This window comes from Pezoporus flaviventris, unplaced genomic scaffold, assembly GCF_033815535.1.
Source record: "Pezoporus flaviventris isolate CSIRO_AGI_PZ_B2104156 unplaced genomic scaffold, CSIRO_AGI_Pfla_v1 ptg000002l, whole genome shotgun sequence".
Taxonomy (NCBI): domain Eukaryota; kingdom Metazoa; phylum Chordata; class Aves; order Psittaciformes; family Psittacidae; genus Pezoporus; species Pezoporus flaviventris.
Window position 1 is genome coordinate 28,921,676 of NW_026892550.1, and position 20,429 is coordinate 28,942,104.

Genomic DNA, 20,429 nt, shown 5'->3' on the forward strand with positions numbered 1-20,429 from the left:
GGGGATTTGAGTAACCTGGTCTAGTGGAAAGTGTCCCTGCCTGTGGCAGGGGGGTTGGAACTAATAGATCTTTAAAGCCCCTTCCACCCCAAACCATCCGATTATTCCATGACAGCATCTGATCCTTGTCCAGCGTTTTGACATGATTCTTCTACTTTTCCACTTAGGTAAACATTGAATTCATCATCATTTTCGCATTTTATTTCCCCTGCAACGCGAGCCCGCCACTCCACAGCCCAGCTCAGGCTAGCCGCGGGCATCCACTAACCCTGTCTCGGGGCTGACGCTGCCCATATCCTGGCTGGAAAACTACCGCTCCCAGGAGGCACTGCCAGCAGGCTGCCTCACCGTCATCTTCCACTCCTCCTGCCTTGCACGCTGGGATTTGTAGTTTCGGACCCCCAGCCTGCCGGGTGGCTGAGCTGCGCCGTGCCGTGCCAGGGAGGAGCGCGGGAAGGGGCGGGCGGGGCGTGCGCAGCGCGGCTAGGCAAGGCAAGGCAAGGCTGGGTGGGGTTACTAGGTAACGGTAGGAGCCTGTCGGCTGGGGGTTGTCTCTGCGCTCCTAGTGGAGTGGCGGTCAAGATGGCGGAGGTGACAGAGGAGGCCGGGCTCTGAGTTCGTCTGCCAGCCAGCGCTGTGCCTTGGCGTTGCGCGAAGCCAGGCTGCCGCTCTTCTCCGTTGGCGGAACGCGAAACGCTCAGCCGGGCACCCCGGGCCCTACGGGTACGGAACGGCGGTGGAGAAGAAGCCAGGCCTGGGTGACCTCCCTTCCGCCGCGGGGTAAGCTGCCCTCTCCTCCCCTTTGCGCGACGGGTTGGCTACCTTTTCTGGCTGGCAGCGGAGCGCGGGGAGAGGCGGGGGCCGCCTCTGTGGGGGCGCGGGTCCGCCCGGCGCTGCCTGGCCTTGGCTCTCCTGCGGCACCGCGTACGTGGGCACCCGGCCGGCGGGGAGACAAGGATTGGGCTCGCTGCCTAAAGTGGCGGGGAGGGGGATCCGGAAAGGGGGGCGCGGGGCCAGCAGGCCCAGGGAGGCCTTGTGGGTCGGGTGGTTCGCGTCTCTCCGCGCCGTGGCTCCGTGCGTTAGTCGCTCTCCAAGGAGACGCCGGCGGGGCAGGGGGAACAGCCGCGCTTTCGCCTGAGGCGCTTTGCGCAGAGCCGGATTCGTAGTGCCCGGCGTTTGTTTTGGCGCCGTGAGAGAGCGGGCTTCGTGCGCGCCCCCTGAGCGCTCGGCCCGCGGAGCGCTCGTACCGCCTCCCGCAGCCGCTCGGCCCGCGGAGCCGCCGAGGATCATCGCTCGCCTGTGCCGGCGCCATTGGCAGCGGAGAAACCTGCCAGGCCGCGGAGGTGAAGCGGGTCGGGACGGGAGCCTGCGGGGCGCCGGGGTGAAGCTGCGCGGCGCGGCCTCGGCTCCGCAAGCTGGAGGTAGTGGTGGGCGTCCTTCCTTTGGGCCTGGTGTTGAAGTATTCCGTTCTCCTAGCTCGATGCTCGTGTGAGGGCTGCCTGGTGCCCCCAGAGAGGGCTTGCGCCTTTGCCTGCTCCTGTTTGATTATGCTGTGGAGTTGGCCATACTCTGTAGCTGTGTAATGAGTTAATGCGAAGTTAGTGCTCGGTGAGGAGCGTATGCCTTCAGAAGCTAAACTGGAGAAATATTCGATGCCATTTTCAGGCTTTATGGCTTTATGATGGCTTCCTACAACATTGTGTTTTCCATTTAAGTTTTAATTTTCAGAAGTTTCTGTGTGTAGGATTAAGTGATCTTCAGAGCTCTGGCAGTTCTCTTGAATGCCATAGAAAAAAAATGTCAAAACCAACTCCACTGTAGGAAAAAAAAAAAAGCGCCTTTTAAAATACCTGTCTTTGTTTTTGTTATCATGTGAAATTTCTGAGCAGTTTGCATATTACTATTACATATACAAAATATGTTTTGGCTACAGTCTTGTATTTTTTTTACTGTAACCTTGCATGTTTTCTGAAACTATTTCTATAGAAAATACACTTGAAAATCTTTTTCAACAGAAAATACACGTTAAAGTTTTCCGGTTTGTTTCTTCAAGCCCCCAGTAAGGGGACTTGTAAGGCAGTATGCGCATGCTCAAATTAGAGCTTTTCTACAGATACTATAATGTGCAGGAAGCTGAGATTGCTGCATGCCGAAATAGTGTAATGAGAGGATACCAAAGCTTTTATAAGACGATTTCTGGAAATAGCTGGTAAAATGAAAAATTAGGAAAAATACAAATTGGTGACATGTGGGGAGGTGAAAACCACAGCTTTGTGTGGAAGAGTTCCATCACTAAGAAAAAATCTGTCTGTAGCTCTTTGTGTTTTCTGACTTGGAGGAGTAAAGTATCAGCATAGCTCTCTGATCTTAAGTTCACTTGAATACAACTCATTTGGAAAATTCAATATGAATGTTTAGAAACTTCTGTCTGGAAAGGCATGGTTCTGTTAGAACGCATCTAAATCTGCGTGCTGTAAGTAATCAGGATACTATTATTTTTGAGCTCTATTAGTATATGCCTAGCGTCCTTTTTGAGTGTTCCATCTGTGGCAGTGAATTTACCTCAGAGGTAATTAGAGACTCCTACAGCAAAGATAGTTGAAGATAACTTTTGTGAAAGTTTTACATTAAATAAATGTGAACAGTTGCTTGTATTCTGTAAAGATGAATACTGCTGCATCTTTTTTTTACAGTAGAAGGTAGGGAAAAACTTCTTTGCTACTGTTCTAGTGGAATTATATAACATGATGATGAGAAAACAGCTTACTGAATTGGACTGTGAACCCAGATGGCCTCTAATCTTGTGGAGATGAACTCATTATGCTTGGTGGCATAGGTCAGCTTAGAGTGCCAGTTGAAATGCTGGGTCTTGGACATCTACAAGGCTGAACAGTTATCTGTAACTGAAGTAAGTTCTTACAAAACATAGCTGCTTTCTAAAAGAAACTAAAATGATGACTATGCCTTTGTTTTGAATGCTTGTCCAATTTACTTTGAGTTGGCAAGAGAGCTTCCCTGTCAATTTCTCATAGGATGCTTCTGCTTCTAATTGAAAACAAAGAAAATGTGAAAGGCGTAGTGTCCTTATTTTGTAAGTAAATCTGACAGTTCACCTGGGTGAAAGTTACACAAAAGGTGTGGTTTTACACTTGGCCTGTCTGGGTTTCGCTCCTCCTGATGATATCGCTTTTATTTGCCTTCCTTGAGCCTGCAAATCATTCTTATATAGTCATAAGGTTAGCTAGATCAGGGAGCTTAGCCAGCTGAGAATTCATGTGATACTTAATGTTGGTTTTACTTGCTGGCTAGCTAGTTTACAGATGGTACCCTGCGAATGCATGGTGTAGTGGACACTTCTGTTGAGATGAGGAAGGGAATATGGATGAATATGCAAAGACAGTAGGGCACAGGTATCCCAGTTCCCAAAGTAGCAGGCTTCTCATTAGACCTGTGTTATGATTCTGATTGCGATATGCAGAAGCTGAATTACTCTGAACTGTGTTTGTGTGACTTGGGTCCAGACATAATGAGCATACCTTGTAGATCCTGTTTCCTTAATGGTATAGTAGTAGGCTGTGTTTGCATAAAAATACTGCTTTGTGCAAGTGCTGAGAGGGCTGTACTGTATGGTTTTTCTTGGAATAATATACCTAAGACAGACAGGTGTAAGGTATACTACTACAGTTTTTAAACTTAGTTCAGTATTTATTGCCTTCCCCCAAACCTCCCCTGGAACTGATTATTAAAAAAATCATTTATTTAGATACTTCTTAAACTTGAGTCTGGAGCTTTAGATGACTTTTTCACCTGTACTGCATGAAAATTAATAGTAGATAGGTTGTAGTAAAATGTTTAGAAATAAGTTGTCCCTTTTAATTCTTCCCTGCCCATATAAAGATGAAGCTAGGATCATGTCCTAATGTAGCAGTTAAAACCAGCTGGAAAAGTAATTCTCTGCAAGACTCTTCTTCTTCCACGTCTGTAAGTGAACTTTATAGCTGTTACAAAGGAAAGGTTTGGAGCTTTGTGCAGTGAAACTGTGTGAGAAGCACGTAGGCAACAAGGGTTTTTATTGCAGCCTGAGAGTATATGCAGTTATGTATTCTTCGCCTTTTTGAACAGGTTAATTTTTCTGCTATAAAGAAATACTTGATTTCTGATCTTTCAGCTTTAGCAATTTTTCCATTACTAAAGTCAAAACTAGAAGTGGAAAAAAAAACTGTTAACATACAGATTGTTTTATACTGCACAGAATGACACTATTAGAGAGCATCAAAGCTCTAGGAAAACTAAATTATCTTCTTTGGTTTTACTAGAAATTGTGATGTAAGTGGCACAGCATTCACTGCTTAAATAACTTAACCTATAGTGAAGAAGGTAAAAATCCTTTTATTGATGTGTATTTTCTCTGTATTGTGTCATGTATCCTCTTCACAGCCCTGCTTTCAACATACTGGTATTGACATAAATGCAGAAGTTAGACATCCTAGGTCTCCAGACTCCCTGTATTGAATAGAAGGTGCAGGCTTTAGCAATCCCAAAGCAGTCTTTCCAAGCACTGTGTAATGTGTTTTACAGTGAGGAAATTTGAGAGCCCAAAAAAAAAAACAAAACACATTCTAAGAACAGAGATTTCAAAAACAAAATCGTCAGCGGAACCAATCCACAGCTACTTGTTTAATTTTTAGTGCCAATATCTGTTGTTCTTACTGTTACATTTTTAGCAAACAGGAGGTCTGTTTTCTAAAATAGCCTTGTGTTTGCATTTTATTATGGTGTAATGGTTAGATTATGAATCTTTCAAATGTTCTACACAAACTGATTTTAATACAGCACTTTTTTTTTTTTTCCAACTGTTTCTTTTAGATTCTTTTTAGTGATCGCTTGTCATGGCGACAGGAGGTGGTCCCTTTGAAGAAGGCATGAATGATCAGGACTTGCCTAGCTGGAGCAATGAGAGCCTTGATGACCGCCTGAACAATACGGTACAATTAATCTTATCTTTCAGTTGCCATTTTATGCTGTACACTAAAATTTCCAGGTAGATACTGTTAGTGGAAGGTAACAAAGCAAAACTCAAAGCCTTGTCAGGAGAGCTTTACAGGTAGCAAACCCTGTAAAAATAAGGTAGATGTAAGCAAGCAGTAAGTGCAGTTCAGAGGTTATGTGAAGTGTTTTGAATAAATAAAGTAGCTAGACACAAAAGCATTGTAGGTGTCATGAAAGTGAAAACTCTAAAAGGTGTAAACTGCTGAAGAGTCTTCAACAAAGAAGAATAATAGAATTTTAGCTTCATTTGAAATTAATATAATACATTCTGGGATGAAATGGGTTTAAAATTTCCTGTCAAGCATGTATGCAGTGGAGAAAATCGTATTTTGTAACGTGACATTTGCTTTAGAAAACTTAGTGCATGTTTTTTATTGCTTTTTAACTTCTAAAATGGAAGTAAGCTCTCTTTCGCTGAATTGAAACATTTACTTTTTAATCAATCTGGATAACAAATAGGACTTTTTTTTGTTTCTGTGCCCTCTGCTTCCCCTTAAGGACTGGGGAAGTCAACAGAAGAAAGCAAACAGATCTTCAGAAAAAAACAAGAAAAAGCTTGGTGGGGAAGCTGAAACAAGGCTTACTAATGATATATCTCCAGAATCCACACCTGGAATGGGACGCCGGAAAACCAGAACTCCTCATAGTTTTCCTCATGCTCGATACATGACCCAGATGTCTGTTCCAGAGCAGGCTGAGCTGGAAAGGCTTAAACAGAGAATAAACTTCAGTGATCTGGATCAGGTTTGTGTGAATAGAATGCTAGCTGCCACTATAAATGTGACTACTAGATTTATTCAGCTATCTCTTAATAATTTGACAGATGAATAAAGAAAGCTTTCATAAAGGATTGAGGTAAAAACATGTTCATAGTCATCATGGAAATCAAGTCAAAATTCTAGTTTTGAACTTGAGAAACATATGGAAAGTTTAGGACCATCCTTTCCTGTCCTTGAGGGTGTGCTAGTTGCCTTCGCTTTCTTCTACTCAATTATTAACAAATTCCTGTGTCCTCCAGTTTGTATTTCTTACTCGTCATAATTGTTTGCCACTCAGAAATACTTGTTACCTTGTTTTGAAAGTCTGTTCTTAAACTACCAGTTTGTGTTTCTCAACTTTGTTATTCTTGTGGATTAAGCAAAAGAGTATTATTACAAACTGCTCCTCAGGGTACTGTATTGAAATGTATGGCATGAATTCTTGAGCCGTAAGTATTTTGGGAATATGGCACATTTATCCTTCCTTTGTCCAAAATGATGAAAAGTATAAGGGGTTAATTCTTTGACAAGGAATAAATTTGTGCTAACAGTTTCAGAATAGAGGCTTGTTCATTTTTGTCAAAGTTTGTTGTTAACTTGTTTGGGTTGTGAAGGTTCTTTTGAAATGTGATTCGTTGCCTTGACTTAGAATATGAAAACTGGGCATAACTTCCTCCCCAAATGTATGTTACAGCATCAAGTTACTATTCAGAAGTTTGTAAAGAAAAGTTGAAGTTATGAGTTATCATAATCTTCAAGTGAATATGTAGCTCTTTTATTATTGTTATTCTCTCCAATGTACCTGGTGAAGTAGGATGCCTTTTGCTATAGTAAAGGTGGAGGCCACAGCAAGGATGAGGAACTAAGCTCTGAGGAACTTTAGAACCATTTTGCTTCTCAGCTGTTCTGGGAGGGTGCGCTTGCTTTCTGAAAGCTATGTGGCAAAAATCGCTGGCAGTGTCTGTAGCTAGTTTTTGGCTAATCTGTGACTAATAAGGTAACTTTAAAATCAGTCTAATAATACAGCAGAACTGGTAATCCAAGCAGTGAAACTAATCAGTATTCAGAATACATGGGAGAGAAAATTAAAGGATTAAAGCAGGTGTTCTTTTTTTTTGTTTGTTTATAGCGAAGCATTGGAAGTGATTCTCAAGGCAGGGCAACGGCTGCTAACAACAAACGTCAACTTAATGAAAATAAAAAGCCATTCAACTTCCTGTCACTGCAAATAAACACTAACAAAAGCAAAGATCCTGCCTCAGGTTCCCAAAAAAAGGAAAGTGGGGTATCGGTGCAATGTAAAGAGTTGTTTGGAGCTGCGCTAAGCAAGGATTTCTTGCAAAATTGCCAAGTCTCTGCTCAAGAAGATGGAAGGGAAGAAACAGCTATGGATAGTAGCCAGGTATTTACTTTCCTTGAATGTTTACAGAATATTGACTGTTAGAAAGGTTTTAATTCCCTTGTTACTTTCCAGTCATTTTTCTAAATTTCAAAAAAGTGTAACTTCATTGAAAATACTTATCTGATTCTAAAAGGCAACTTGAGGAAAACATGAAACCAGACTTAATCATGTACTGTTCTTTAGAAATTTCCTTGTTTGTAACAGAAGCAGTATTTTCATCTTAGAGATTGGTTCTCTTTTATAGAGTTTCAGAAAATAGTCTCACAGTTTAATATTTTCCTACGTTAATGTGCTCAATTCTGTTTTAGCTTATGTTGACAAGAAGCCCTGTGCTTCAGTCTTGCAGCTTCATGCATGCATAAATCTACCCTTATGAAAGCTGTTTATTTTAACTGCTCGGCAGAAGAGTGCTTATAGGATTTTATGTCACTCCTTGTAATTACTACTTTGCTATTACTATCACCATGTCTTGCGCATTAACTACGTTAAAGCTGTAGCTGAATACATTCAGTAACTTTAGTGTCTTTACAGATTGTGAGCAGACTAGTTCAAATTCGCGACTATATTGCTAAGGCCAGCTCCATGCGGGATGATCTTGTAGAGAAAAATGAAAGATCGGCCAATGTTGAGCGTTTATCACACCTTATAGATCACCTTAAAGAGCAGGAGAAATCCTATCTGAAATTTTTGCAAAAGATGCTTGTAAGTTTGAGAATGTAATATATTTGTTTCTGCACTGTAAGCTTTTGAGGAATTGACCATTGATGTTTTGATGGTGCTGCTGGGGTGTTGGCTTTGATACGTAGTACCTTCCCTAATTCATTTTTACTGCCCCCTTACATAGTTTTTGATTTATGCCAATGAAATATTTCAGGCTAGAGAAAATGAGGAGGATGATGTTCGGACTATAGATTCAGCTGTGGGATCTGGTTCTGTAGGTGAGAGCACATCGATAAACATTGATGTGCAGTCTGAGGCTTCAGATACCACGGTAAGCTGCCTTTTAGTAATTAAGGTGCTAGAAATGAAGAGTTTGTTTTGGTTTTGTCATGATTGCTATTATAGTTTCATAATCTGCAGTTCAATGAAAAATACTAGATCCCCAAGCACTTCTTCAGAAGGTGTTCATGCATGTGTGGCTATTTTAGTGTTTTATTTAATATGGGGGAAAAGTTAATTATTTTGTCACAACAACACTATATCTTAATTATTAAAAAAAAATAAAATCCTTAGTCTTTCTTTGAAGTAGAATGAAACATTAAATGTGTACATCAGCAGACCATGCACTGGATTGATGTAGGAAGGATATTTCTGTGTACAATAATTGATCTATGAGTTTGTTTCTGTTAGTGGGGAAAACTTGCTGGTGTTGGGTGAGGAGAGGGTTAGAAATGAGTCATTGGTGGGCTATTGCTCAGGCATTTTTATAGGGATATGATAAAAGTATTGCCCTAATGCAGCAGCTTCACTTATTTTTTTTTTTGAGAGATGAGCACCTTCTAGGAAATGTGTTCTAAACTTCTGAGATACACAATCTTCCCTTCTATTTATAAAAGCTTTTATATTAATGTGGTATGCAATGCTTATAGTAGATACAACAGCACTTTAATAATAACTTATGTTTTACATCTTCCAATCCTACTATACTGAGGAAAAGTACTAGAGAGCTGGTACTCTTTTGTCCCATTAGTACATTGAATGTTCTTCAGATGAAGAGAATTTATGTGCTTGGAAGTATAACAGCTGTTAAAATGTTAAGAACTTTTTGTAGTTATTTTTAGCTTTGTACGAACTCTTTCTATCCCTTTAAATAAATAAGTTGGTAGATTTGGAAAATGTACTTTTAGCTTAAGAAAAAAACCCAAAAACTGAAAAATGCAAAGCCCAGTAGAGTTTTTAAGTAGCATGCATGTAAATTTGCATTTTTCTTCATCTTTGCAAAATGGGGTTTAGTTTATGTTTGGCTCTTCATTTTGCATCAAATTTCTCTTTAGATGGAGCTTGAATATATTACATACAGATTGAGTATTTCTGGACATAAAAGGCCGATTGCTATATGAAGCCTGATTGTTACAGAAATTCTAAGAATGAATAAAAATGTCTTTGCTCTTTAGTAGATTTTATATTAGTTATCATTATTTGACAAGATACAAGTGTGTAGATTTGTAACTTAAAACTGTATGCTAAGTTGGAGCACCTTTTCAAAGTCTAACCTACTAAACTATTTAATAAAGGAGGTATCTTTTAGTTTGAGCATTCGGCCCCGCATTGAGGACAAACTAGGGAATTCAGCTTCACAAGAACAGGTTACAGACATTGATGTTACAGCAAGCCCTAAAGGGAAAAGTGACAGAGCTGCTCTGAATGACAGGGAAATATGGCCTTGTAGGATTAATAGCCAAGAACATGGATTGCCTTCAAAGGTACACTTCAAAATACTATTTTAGCCTCTCTAGGGTTATACATGCTGTTCTTCTTGTTTCTTTTTTTTTTTTTCCCCTCCCCTTGCTACCTATTTCGAATGTATTTGTTACTTAGTGAATGTTCCCATTGGCCTGCTTACCTGTATCCAGCTGTCTCTTTGTTGAATTAATTTGTTTGCCTAGAGTTGTTAGTTTTTACTTAGAGATGTTTGACAACCTTCTTTTCTGAAGTGTCCACATTGACAGAGAAAGTACTACATACATACAGCAGGTTTTCTGATTTTCTGTAAAAGATCCTTCCAGTTTTGCTGTTCTCTTTCTGGGAAAACATATTGTAAATGTGACTTTCAGACAGTTGTCATGTTTACACCAGTAGTTTGCCAAAGCAAATTTAAGCCAATAACGTATACAGAAAATAAACTGTAGAAGAGTAGCTGTAATTTGTTCCACAGATATTCTTGTATAGCTGTTTATATAAATGATGGTTGGAAGGAAGAAGACTTGGAGTCTAAAACTTAAGATCGTTATCTGTTACCAGCTTTCCTATGCTTTGTCTCTGATTTAAAAAAAAAAAAAAAGTCTGAGTTCAATTCTTTTTTTAATTTTTTTTTTATTTCTTAAAATAGAAGGCTTACATGTTTTGTCAGCCTTAGTCTAAATGTAGAGCTAAGTTTGATCCTGCCCCCTCTACTCTGCTCTCATGAGACCTCACTTGGAGTATTGTGTGCAGTTCTGATGTCCCAAACATAAAAAGGTCATGGAGGTGATGGAGCAAGTCCAGAGGAGAGCTACCAGGATGATAAGGGGGTTGGAGCAACTCCCGTATGAAAACAGGCTGAGAAAGTTGGGGCTGTTCAGCCTGGAGAAGAGAAGGCTGCGTGGAGACCTCATAGCAGCCTTCCAGTATCTGAAGGGGGCCTATAGGGATGCTGGGGAGGGACTCTTCATTAGGAGCTGTAGTGGTAGGACAAGGGGTAACGGGTTAAATCTTGAACAGGGAAAGTATAGGTTAGATACAAGGAAGAAGTTCTTTACTGTGAGGGTGGTGAGGCACTGGAATGGGTTGCCCAGTTAGGTTGTGAATGCTCCATCCCTGGTTGTGTTCAAGGCCAGGTTGGACAGAGCCTTGGGTGGCATGGTTTAGTGTGAGGTGTCCGTGCCCATGGCAGGGGGGTTGAAACTAGATGATCTTAAGGTCCTTTCCAACCCTAACTATTCTATGATTCTATGAATAAAAGTTTTGAGATAAATCTCCAGCTTTTAATTAAAGTAGACTGAAGAAAGTAACTTAGTTTTTGTGTATTTTTAACTGCTCAACATGCTTTCATTCATTCAGATTGCATTTCCATGTGTTTGAAAGTATAGCATAGAAGGTTCTGTGCTAGAGCAGAAACAAAACCTGTTTTTGTTTTGAAATTGATTTACATAAATACGCCCTGTTGTAGTATCTGTGGCGTAAATACTGCATATGAAACTGAATGTTACACATTAAAGAAGAGTAACTGCCCACCCAAAATGTTCTGTTGAAAAGTTAGTGATTTTGGGCCAGTAAACCAACTAGATCCCCTGTTACATGTAACTCCATGGTACTATGCCTTAGCATTCTTATCCTTACCAGTCTTATAGCTTAATGTCCTCTTTAATAATTCAAAAGTCAGAAGGATACTTAAGTTAGTCTTTGGGACATATTAGGGCAGCTGACTGATTTCTAAAGAAAACTTAACCCTAGGAGTGATAAGCGTGCGTTGGTGATACAGGCTTCTCCCTCTTGGATGTCTAAGATTTTAAGTCTGAAAAGGACTACTGGAAAGGTGGAGCTGTTTCATTTTCACCTTTTTACATTAACCAGCCTGTTTGATTCTATTAAATTTCTGCTTGTTTTGGCGGTTCTGTCACTAATACTCAACAAAGAAATTGTCATGGTTATGCTAATGTTCTTCCATATCTTGCAGGCCAGAGATCCTCAGCAAGAAGCTGAAGAAGAATTGGAAAACTTGAAGAAGCAGCATGATTTACTGCAAAGGATGCTACAACAGCAAGAGCAGTTGAAGGCTCTTCAAGGAAGACAGGCAGCTCTCCTTGCTCTGCAGCATAAAGCAGAGCAAGCAATTGCTGTCATGGATGATTCTGGTATGTGGAATGATGGAGGTTTTGATAGCATGTTAGCATGCTGATTGACTAAAGCTGGAATTATGGATTACATGTTAATAAGTCCTTTTTAATGCACTTACCGCAAAATTTACTGCAAGGCTTCTATTTTTGAAAAGAGTTGACAGTGTAACATTGTGTCCTGGGTTCAGCAGTAGCAGTCATTTTTCTCCTTAGTAGCTGGTGCAGTGCTGTGTTTTTGACTTTCAGCCTCGGAGCAGCGCTGATAACACTGATGTTTTTAGTTGCTGCTTAGTAATGTTTAGTCTGACCAAGGACTTTCTGAGTCTCATGCTCTGCCAGGGAGGAGGGGAAGCCGGGAGGAAGCAGAGACAGACACCTGACCCAAACTAACAAAGAGGTATTCCATACCACAGCACATCATGCCCCGTATATAAACTGGGGGCAGTTACCCGGAAGGGTTAGATCACAGCTCGGTCAGGCTGGGTATCGGTCGGCAGGTGGTGAGCAGTTGTATTCTCTTCCCTTGTTATTTCCCTTACCATTATTATTATTGGTGGTAGCAGTAGTGGTTTGTGTTATACCTTAGTTACTGGGTTGTTCTTATCTCAGCCCATGGGAGTTACATGCTTTCGATTCTCCTACCCATCCCTCCCAGAGTGGGGGGAGGAAAGGGGGGAGTGAGAGAGAGACTCTGGCTGACTGAGTTTAAACCACGACACATTGTTAGGTTATGTGTCAGTTAAAAAACACACAGCCAATTTCTGTGGTTTGCTTTTATAAAATCCTAAAAGTGCAGGGTTTTCCTCTAAGAATTGGTCTGTCACATCAGATTTGAAGTCTCTTATCTCCATCAGTGTACTAGGCCTTTGAAGGAAAGAAGGGGTGAGGGGAGGGAGGAAGGAGGAATGGAATACAGTGTGTTCTCTCCCTCTTTATGGCTATAGGAGTTGGTAGTTTCAGGTTTTGTTTACCTTTTCATGCTTTTTTTGTTGCTGGTTACCTGGCAGTTGACCTTAGTAGACTAATGGTTTGTCTAATAAAGGAAAGGAGGAAGTTGCTACAGCAGTTTCATAAATAAATATGAAACCAGAACTCTGAAATTCTGTGGCATGTAAATTACAGGCATGGTTCTGATACTAGAGCAGCACCATTATGTTATAACCTTCAGTTTAAAAGCCATCTTCTGATTCATTTCCATGTGTTCTGAACTTTTAAAAAAGTATGGTTTGGACAGAGACTTCTTTTGATCAAGGTTGTCAGCAGTTGTTTTCTCAAGAGTTCAGTCTTAAAAGGTAGACAGTTGTCCTTGATTTGTGCATGTATAAATTTTTTTTTCTTGGAAACTTGTCCTGCTCCCACTTCTCCTTAAATCCTGTTCAGTTTTCTTTGGAAGTGTTCTACAGTGTGTGCAGTCATAGAGAATGACGTTTTTGCACTGAGCAAGTTCTGGCTCCTTCTGTGTTGTTCTTTCATGATTTTTCCCCATAAAACTTGCTGTTAGGCTTCATTAGAGGGTATATGGGATAGAAGTTTCTATCACAGTTAGGTTTTCTATTTTGAATAGCTTAATTTGTAGAAATGTAAGCACTGATTTTTACATTTTACAGAAAGCCTCTCTTTAAGGTTCCTAGCTCTCATGAGCTCCTCTTTCTGCTTTTTCTCCTGTCTTCGATTTGGTACAGTATAGAAAAGAAGGTAGAACTAGTTAGGAAAACTCTAGATTTGAGTGTAGGATTCTGTGATGATGTTTGTGTTTCACATTTCCACTTATGTCACTCTTACTAACAGTGTTTTATTGCTGTTTGTGTTATGTGCCAGAACTGTAGGGTAGCAAATGTAAAGATTCAAACTCAACATAGGGTAAAATAAGTGTTTTTAAATTTAAAAATAGTAAAACTTCATTGTACGGGTAAATAAAGTAATGATCTGTGGGAAAAATAATTAATATTTATGCTTGATTTTTCTCATCAGAAAAATCTTACATGTTGGTTCATATGTGCAGAAGAAGTTTCTTTTGATCTCTCAACTGCCTGTCCTGTATCTTAGTACTGTTTGAACTGAGCTTTCACGGATGGGGGGAAGAGCTTTCATTTTAATGTATTCCTCTCATAAAGCTTTTTAAAGGACAGATCCCCAAGAATCTGTTTGCATCCATAAAGATTACAACTTATACCAAGATGAAAGCTTGGTGTCTTGTTAATTTATTTTAAGGGAGTAAAATTACATGCACTGTTCTTAGTTTGGCTATACTAAGTCAGAACAGTTTGTTTCTAACAAACAAAATTTTTCCATCAAGCCTAGACAAGTTTGTGGTTTTCATTTTACAGGGATGTTTTCCACCAAGCTAGGGACTAGGTTAGGAAAGCTAAGGCCCAGAGCAGAATTAAACTCTGCTAGGGATGTGAAAGATAAAAAGAAGGGATTCTGTAGGTACACTGCAAATAAAAGACAGACTAGGGACAATGTGGGCCCTCTCCGGAAGCTGTCAGGAGAACTGGCTACCCTGGATTTGGAGAAGGCTGAGGTTCTTAATGACTTCTTTGCCTCAGTCTTCACTGGCAAATGCTCTGACCACACCACCCAAGTCTTGGAAGGCAGATGCGGGGACTGTGAGAATGAAGACCTTAGGCCGACTGTAGGAGAGGGTCTGGTTCGAGACCATCTTAAGAACCTGAATGTGTGCAAGTCCATGGGACCTGATGAAATCTATCCATGGGTCCTGAAGGAGCTGGCAAATGAAGTTGCTGAGTCACTGTCCATCATATTTGAAAAATCATGGCAGTCAGGTGAAGTTCCCAAAGACTTGGAAAAGGGTAATATAACCCCCATTTTCTAGAAGGGGAAAATGGATGACCAAGGGAACTACAGCCCAGTCAGTCTCACCTCTGTGCCTAGCAAAATCTTGCAGCAGATTCTCCTGGAAAGTATGCTGAGGCACATGAAAAACAGCAAGGTGCTTGGTGACAGCCAGCATGGCTTCACTAAGGGGAAATCGTGCCTGACCAATTTGGTGGCCTTCTGTGATGGGGCTACAGAACTGATGGACAGGGGCAGAGCAGCTGACATCTGCTTGAACTTGTACAGAGCATTCGACACTGTCCCACACGACATCCTTGTCTCTAAATTGGAGAGACATCAATTTGATGGATGGACCACTTGGTGGATAAAGAGCTGGCTGGATGGCTGCACGTTAAGAGTTGTGGGCAGTGGCTGGGTGTCCAGCTGGAGACCAGTAAAGAGTGGTGTCCCTCAGGGATTGGTGTTGAGACCGGTTTTGTTCAACATCTTTATCACTGACATGGACAGTGGGATTGAGTGCTCCCTCAGCAAGCTTGCCAATGACACCAAGCTGTGTGGTTCGGTTGATACGCTGGAGGGAAGTGATGCCATCCAGAGGGACCTTGAGACGCTTGTAAGGTGGGCTGATGCCAACCTTACGAAGTTTAACCATGACAAGTGTAAGGCCCTAGACCTGGGTCAGAACAATCCCAGGCACAGGTACAGGTTGGGCAGAGAAGAGATTAACAGCAGCCCTGTGCAGAAGGACTTGGGGGTCTTGGTTGATGAGAAACTTAATGTGAGCTGGCAGTGTGTGCTTGCAGCCCAGAAAGCCAACCGTATCCTCGGCTGTGACAAAAGGAGCGTGACCAGCAGGTCGAAGGAGGTGATCCTACCCCTCTACTCTGCTCTTATGAGACCTCACTTGGAGTATTGTGTGGAGTTCTGGTGTCCTCAACATAGAAAGGACATGGAACTGTTGGAACAAGTCCAGAGAAGGGCCACGAGGATGATAGGGGACTGGAGCACCTCCCATATGAAGACAGGCTGAGAAGGTTGGGGCTGTTCAGCCTGGAGAAGAGAAGGCTGCGTGGAAACCTCCTAGCAGCCTTCCAGTATCTGAAGGGGGCCTGTAGGGATGCTGGAGAGGGACTCTTCATTAGAAACTGTAGAGATAAGACAAGGGGTAACTGGTTCAAACTTAAACAGGGGAAGTTTAGATTGGATATAAGGAAGAAATTCTTTACTGTTAGGGTGGTGAGGCACTGGAATGGGTTGCCCAGGGAAGTTGTGAATGCTCTGTCCCTGGTGGTGATCAAGGCCAGATTGGACAGAGCCTTGGGTGGCATGGTTTAGTGTGAGGTGTCCTTGCCCATGGCAGGGGGGTTGGAACTAGATCATCTTAAAGTCCTTTCCAACCCTAACTATTCTATGCTTCTGTGATTTTACTCTGACCTTTTTAGCAAAACACAGGACAGACTTTTAAAGTCCTTTTTTATGGTTCTTCACAAAGGAGCTGTGAAGTTGGTTAGCATTTCTGTTAGGGGTTTAATCTTTCAAGAGTAAAGTTGGTGGGAAGAACATACCATTAAAAATAATCGATGTATTTTAAGAGGTGGAGTATATTGGCAATGTTGTTAAACCAAACGTTGTAACACATAGCCTTTATTTCACTGCTGTGGAAAAGTATTTACATTTTTTCCTCCTTCTGCATGCCCAGTTGTAACAGAGACTACAGGTAGTGTTTCAGGAGTAAGCCTTACATCAGAACTGAATGAAGAACTGAACGACTTAATTCAGCGCTTTCACAACCAACTTCATGATTCTCAGGTCAGTCCTTGGATTACACTGCACAAGCTTTTGTATTGTCTGTTTTTTCTTACTGAGCATTTAAATGTTTGTTTTGCTTATTTGTGTGCATTTGCTAATGGAGTAGTTGGGATTCTCCTGAACTTCAAAGCTGAACATCTTTATGTTCTTAAGAGTTATTAGCTGACTGATCTATGCTTTCTGTTGTGCAGATTCCCATGAAAGTCCAGAGAAGTAGTTTCTATATTGTAGCATAATTATATATTGACTCAATATCCAGTTGGGCTGTCATGACAGTGTGTTTGATATCAGTTTCCCTCTGTTCTGGTATTGAGGCTTTTTGGTTTTTACAATTTATTTGGCTTTTCTCATAGTATTCGGAATAAAATGAAATTCCTCTTTTTAGACACAATCTGTGCCAGACAATAGAAGGCAAGCAGAAAGTCTTTCACTTACCAGAGAGATTTCACAAAGCAGAAACTCTTCAATGTCTGAGCACCTGTTGGATGAGAAGGCACAGCTTTTTAACAAGATGCGAGTGCTGCAGGGTAAAAAGCAGAAAATGGACAAGCTGTTAGGAGAGCTTCATACACTTCGTGACCAACATCTGAACAACTCCTCCTGTAAGTAAATACAGGCACAGTCACATCTGTTCAAGAACAGTGTGCATGTTTGTAACATGGTCTTTCAACTTGCAACTAGTTATTGAAATGCAGGTGATAAAGCTGTGCTGGGGCAATCTTATGTAAATGGTTTAATGCTATGTAAGTTTCTGGCTTAATTGAGAGCTCTACATGTAATAGTGGAGAGCTCTATATGTAATGATGGTGGTTTTGCTAGTAGCAGTTTGGCTTGTGACATCAAAGTTGACTAATGTGAGGATGTGATGATGGGATTATTTTCCTTCAAGGTTTGTCTGTGACACATTTCAGTTCTGGAGCGTACCATGTAAACTTTAACTTTCTGTATTCTTATCACAGTGCAAATTTATTTATCATAAATCTGTATTTAGGTACTCAGCACTTCAGGTGTTAGCTCTATAGCATTAGGGGGTTTGCTTGTCTACCGTTGACTTTCTCTTCCACTTCCTATCATAGGCAATACCAGAGGAACTTAACTGTCTGAATGGGCTTAGAGTTTTTTCCTGTCCCTTAGATGGCTTTTTCTTCTCCTTGAAGTCTTGATGTGGGCCTACTTGATATTCTTGCTTTCTGTTTCTAGAAATATATTTGTAGTGGTGAAGCTTGTCCAGTAGTGGTGATCATGGCATATTTTGGTTAACATAAAGAAATGAGCCACTTGAAGCATGCTCCTGGAGAGGGGCAGATTGATTTAATAGTTACATTGCTATTCCCCCATCTTTCTGCACATACTTAATGTATATAATATGAACATACTTGGGTGTGATTTCATGTAGCTAGGAGAAAGCAAACATTAAATCTGCATTTATAGCATATGGACAAAAGAGCTTAGCAGAGTTAAAAATTGAAAGGATTTTTCTTTTTATCTTGTTGAAATGTAAATATCAAAGCAAAAGCAATTCAGCCATAAATAAACCCTTGAAGAACTCATTGGGCAGATTTACAGCATGAAAGCCTCCACTTCTGAAGTGTGATAAAGCTAAAAGGAACTGACTGAAATCTTGTTTACAGTTTAAGTTTACTTATTACTCTCTGCCTAGTAGCAATTGCATGCTATGAAACTTTAAGACAAAAGCTTTTGTTCTTCTAAGAAAAGAAGTTACTGACTGCTGGTTTGCATGTTGATCAGGTAATTCAGTTAAGCAGGTTGGTTTTTTAAGTTGGTTCTTATGAGCTATATTTCTTTTCTGCAGTTTTTCCTGCTTCAGGTTCTCCTCAAAGGAGTACTGATCAAAGAAGTACAACTTCAGCTGCTTCTGGTCCTGTAGGCATAGTAACTGTTGTCAATGGTGAATCAAATACCCTGGCATCTGTTCCCTATCCTCCTGATTCCCTGGTTTCTCAGAATGAGAGTGAAGAGGATGACAATCTAAATCCAACAGAAAAGCTTCAGTAAAAGTTCTTTAATTTTTTCATAATGTACTTTTGTCATTTTGAGTGTTACATTTTCAGTAATTTCTATCTTAAGAAAACATTTAATATTTTAATTTAATTAATTTTAGTAAATGTCCAAGACAGTTAAAATATGGTCAGAGCTTCAAGTAGAAGGTTTTTACAGCTAGGAAAATGACAGTAAACTTTAAGAACTATAAAGTATATATATCTTTTTCAACTCTACACAGATGTGTTTAATACAACAAAACACATAGCATGTTCTTTTTTTCTCCTTAGGAAACTAAATGAGGTTCGTAAGAGGCTGAATGAGTTACGCGAGTTAGTTCACTACTATGAGCAAACGTCTGATATGATGACAGATGCTGTGAATGAAAACACTAAGGAAGAGGAAGAAACAGAAGACTCAGAAAGTGATTCTGAACATGGGGATCCACAGCCTGTTACAAATATTAGGTTGTCAGATTTTTTGTCATCCTAAATCTTTGTAGCTAAGTTCTTGCAGGTTTCCTGAAAAAAATACATTGTTTCAGTCAAACAGAAATAACTTAATCGTGTGATTACATTAACTTTTCAAAATTTTGAGTTTGAAGTAGCTTTCTTATAGAGACAATTAATAATAAACTTGTTCTTGGTATCTTACTTGTATGGCAAATATAGATTATATTGGATATTCAACACAATAAGAGACTTCAAAATCTAATTCTTTTGGTTTTAAGCACTGAATTATGTGTATGGAAGTCCACTAGAGGGTTAACAGGACTAGACTAGAGACCAAGAGTAAAAACAAACTTCATTTTACACAGGCATTTAGAGGTGAAATCTTAACAGGGTAACTGCATGCATCAAGGATCTTCACTATGCAAAACAAATACTAATTTAGCTATGAATCATATAAAGCTTTTATAATATAGACATACACCTTGAAAGCCTCTTGTATTGTTCTAGATCTGCCAGGGATAATTCATAGCAGCTTTTGATTGCTTAATTAAAAAACAATCTATTGGAATGATGGATTACTGAGAAATCCCAAGCTTCTAGACTCATGGGGTTGATTTTGTTGATTTTTTTTTTTTTTTTTTTTTGAATGCCTCAGGACACATTCCTGTGAAAGCCAGTTAATAAAGTGGCAGAAATAAAATTCCATTGGTGCTGGTTCTTAAAACGTTAACACAAGTAATGTATTTTTACCCTAGAAATCCTCAAGGTGTGAGTAGTTGGAGTGAAGTAAATTGCAGCTCCAATGTACAGTGTGGAACTAATAACAGAGATGGAAGGCATCTTAATACAGACTGTGAAATAAATAACCGATCTGCTGCTAATATAAGAACTCTAAAAATGTCTTCTGCTCTAGGTATGTTCTCAAATCTTCTGATAGTTTTAAGTCTTTTGTTTTAAGTCTTATTTAAGTCTTAAATAATTCTGGTAGCAGCGCAGAACATGGGAGAACTTTGAGCAAAATGTTCAAGAGTCTGATCATTAAGCTGATACTTTTCTAATGTCCAGTAATTACAGTGAACTTCAGAAGTTCAATAACATGTAATTGGTACTGTTTTGTCTCCTCCTCTCCCCACCTCCAGACTGTCATAATAGGGAGGATGGCAAAGACACTGACGTACCCCAAGGTGAAGATGATGAAGTGGAAGAAGATAGAGCTAGTGAAGATTCCATGTCTAGTCACAGAAGCAGCCTGGGTGATGCTGCTGGAGACGCTGAATTTGAACAGAAGATCAATAGGCTTATAGCTGCAAAACAGAAACTTAGACAGCTACAAAACCTTGCTGCTATGGTGCAGGTATTTCATAAACATAAATCTCTGCACAGAAGTGTAGCATTAATTATTTTTAAAATTTATAGCTTTTAGTAGGGAAAACCACTCTGCTTAGTGTAACATTTAAAATGCTTACTTTTAGGCTGGGGAAAAGGAGATACTAGAGATAAAGGAAAAAGAGATTTTTCTGAAGTTGAAGGTGATACTTTTGAAGTTCAAATATGGGATTTTATTGAGGGATGCTAACCTAATGGAAGAATGGCTTTAATACTTAGCACTGGAGTACAAAATATG

General features: G+C 40.2%; 1 protein-coding gene across 22 annotated transcripts in view; it reads left to right on the forward strand.

Annotated features, from left to right (window-relative positions):
- The first annotated feature begins 500 nt into the window (after window positions 1-500).
- The window catches only part of PCM1 (pericentriolar material 1), a 44,176-nt gene continuing 24,247 nt past the window's right edge, over window positions 501-20,429 (forward strand). For 10 of the 22 annotated variants that reach the window (XM_061473508.1, XM_061473516.1, XM_061473568.1 and 7 more), the window contains exons 1-14: window positions 527-780; window positions 4,867-4,985; window positions 5,548-5,793; window positions 6,937-7,209; window positions 7,741-7,911; window positions 8,084-8,200; window positions 9,444-9,632; window positions 11,585-11,762; window positions 16,243-16,352; window positions 16,738-16,954; window positions 18,166-18,364; window positions 18,644-18,820; window positions 19,561-19,718; window positions 19,945-20,159. In XM_061473508.1, the coding sequence (XP_061329492.1) occupies window positions 4,890-4,985; window positions 5,548-5,793; window positions 6,937-7,209; window positions 7,741-7,911; window positions 8,084-8,200; window positions 9,444-9,632; window positions 11,585-11,762; window positions 16,243-16,352; window positions 16,738-16,954; window positions 18,166-18,364; window positions 18,644-18,820; window positions 19,561-19,718; window positions 19,945-20,159 (2,346 nt within the window). In that variant the 5' untranslated portion in view covers window positions 527-780; window positions 4,867-4,889. The other 12 variants (XM_061473585.1, XM_061473607.1, XM_061473575.1 and 9 more) reach the window with 6 other exon arrangements.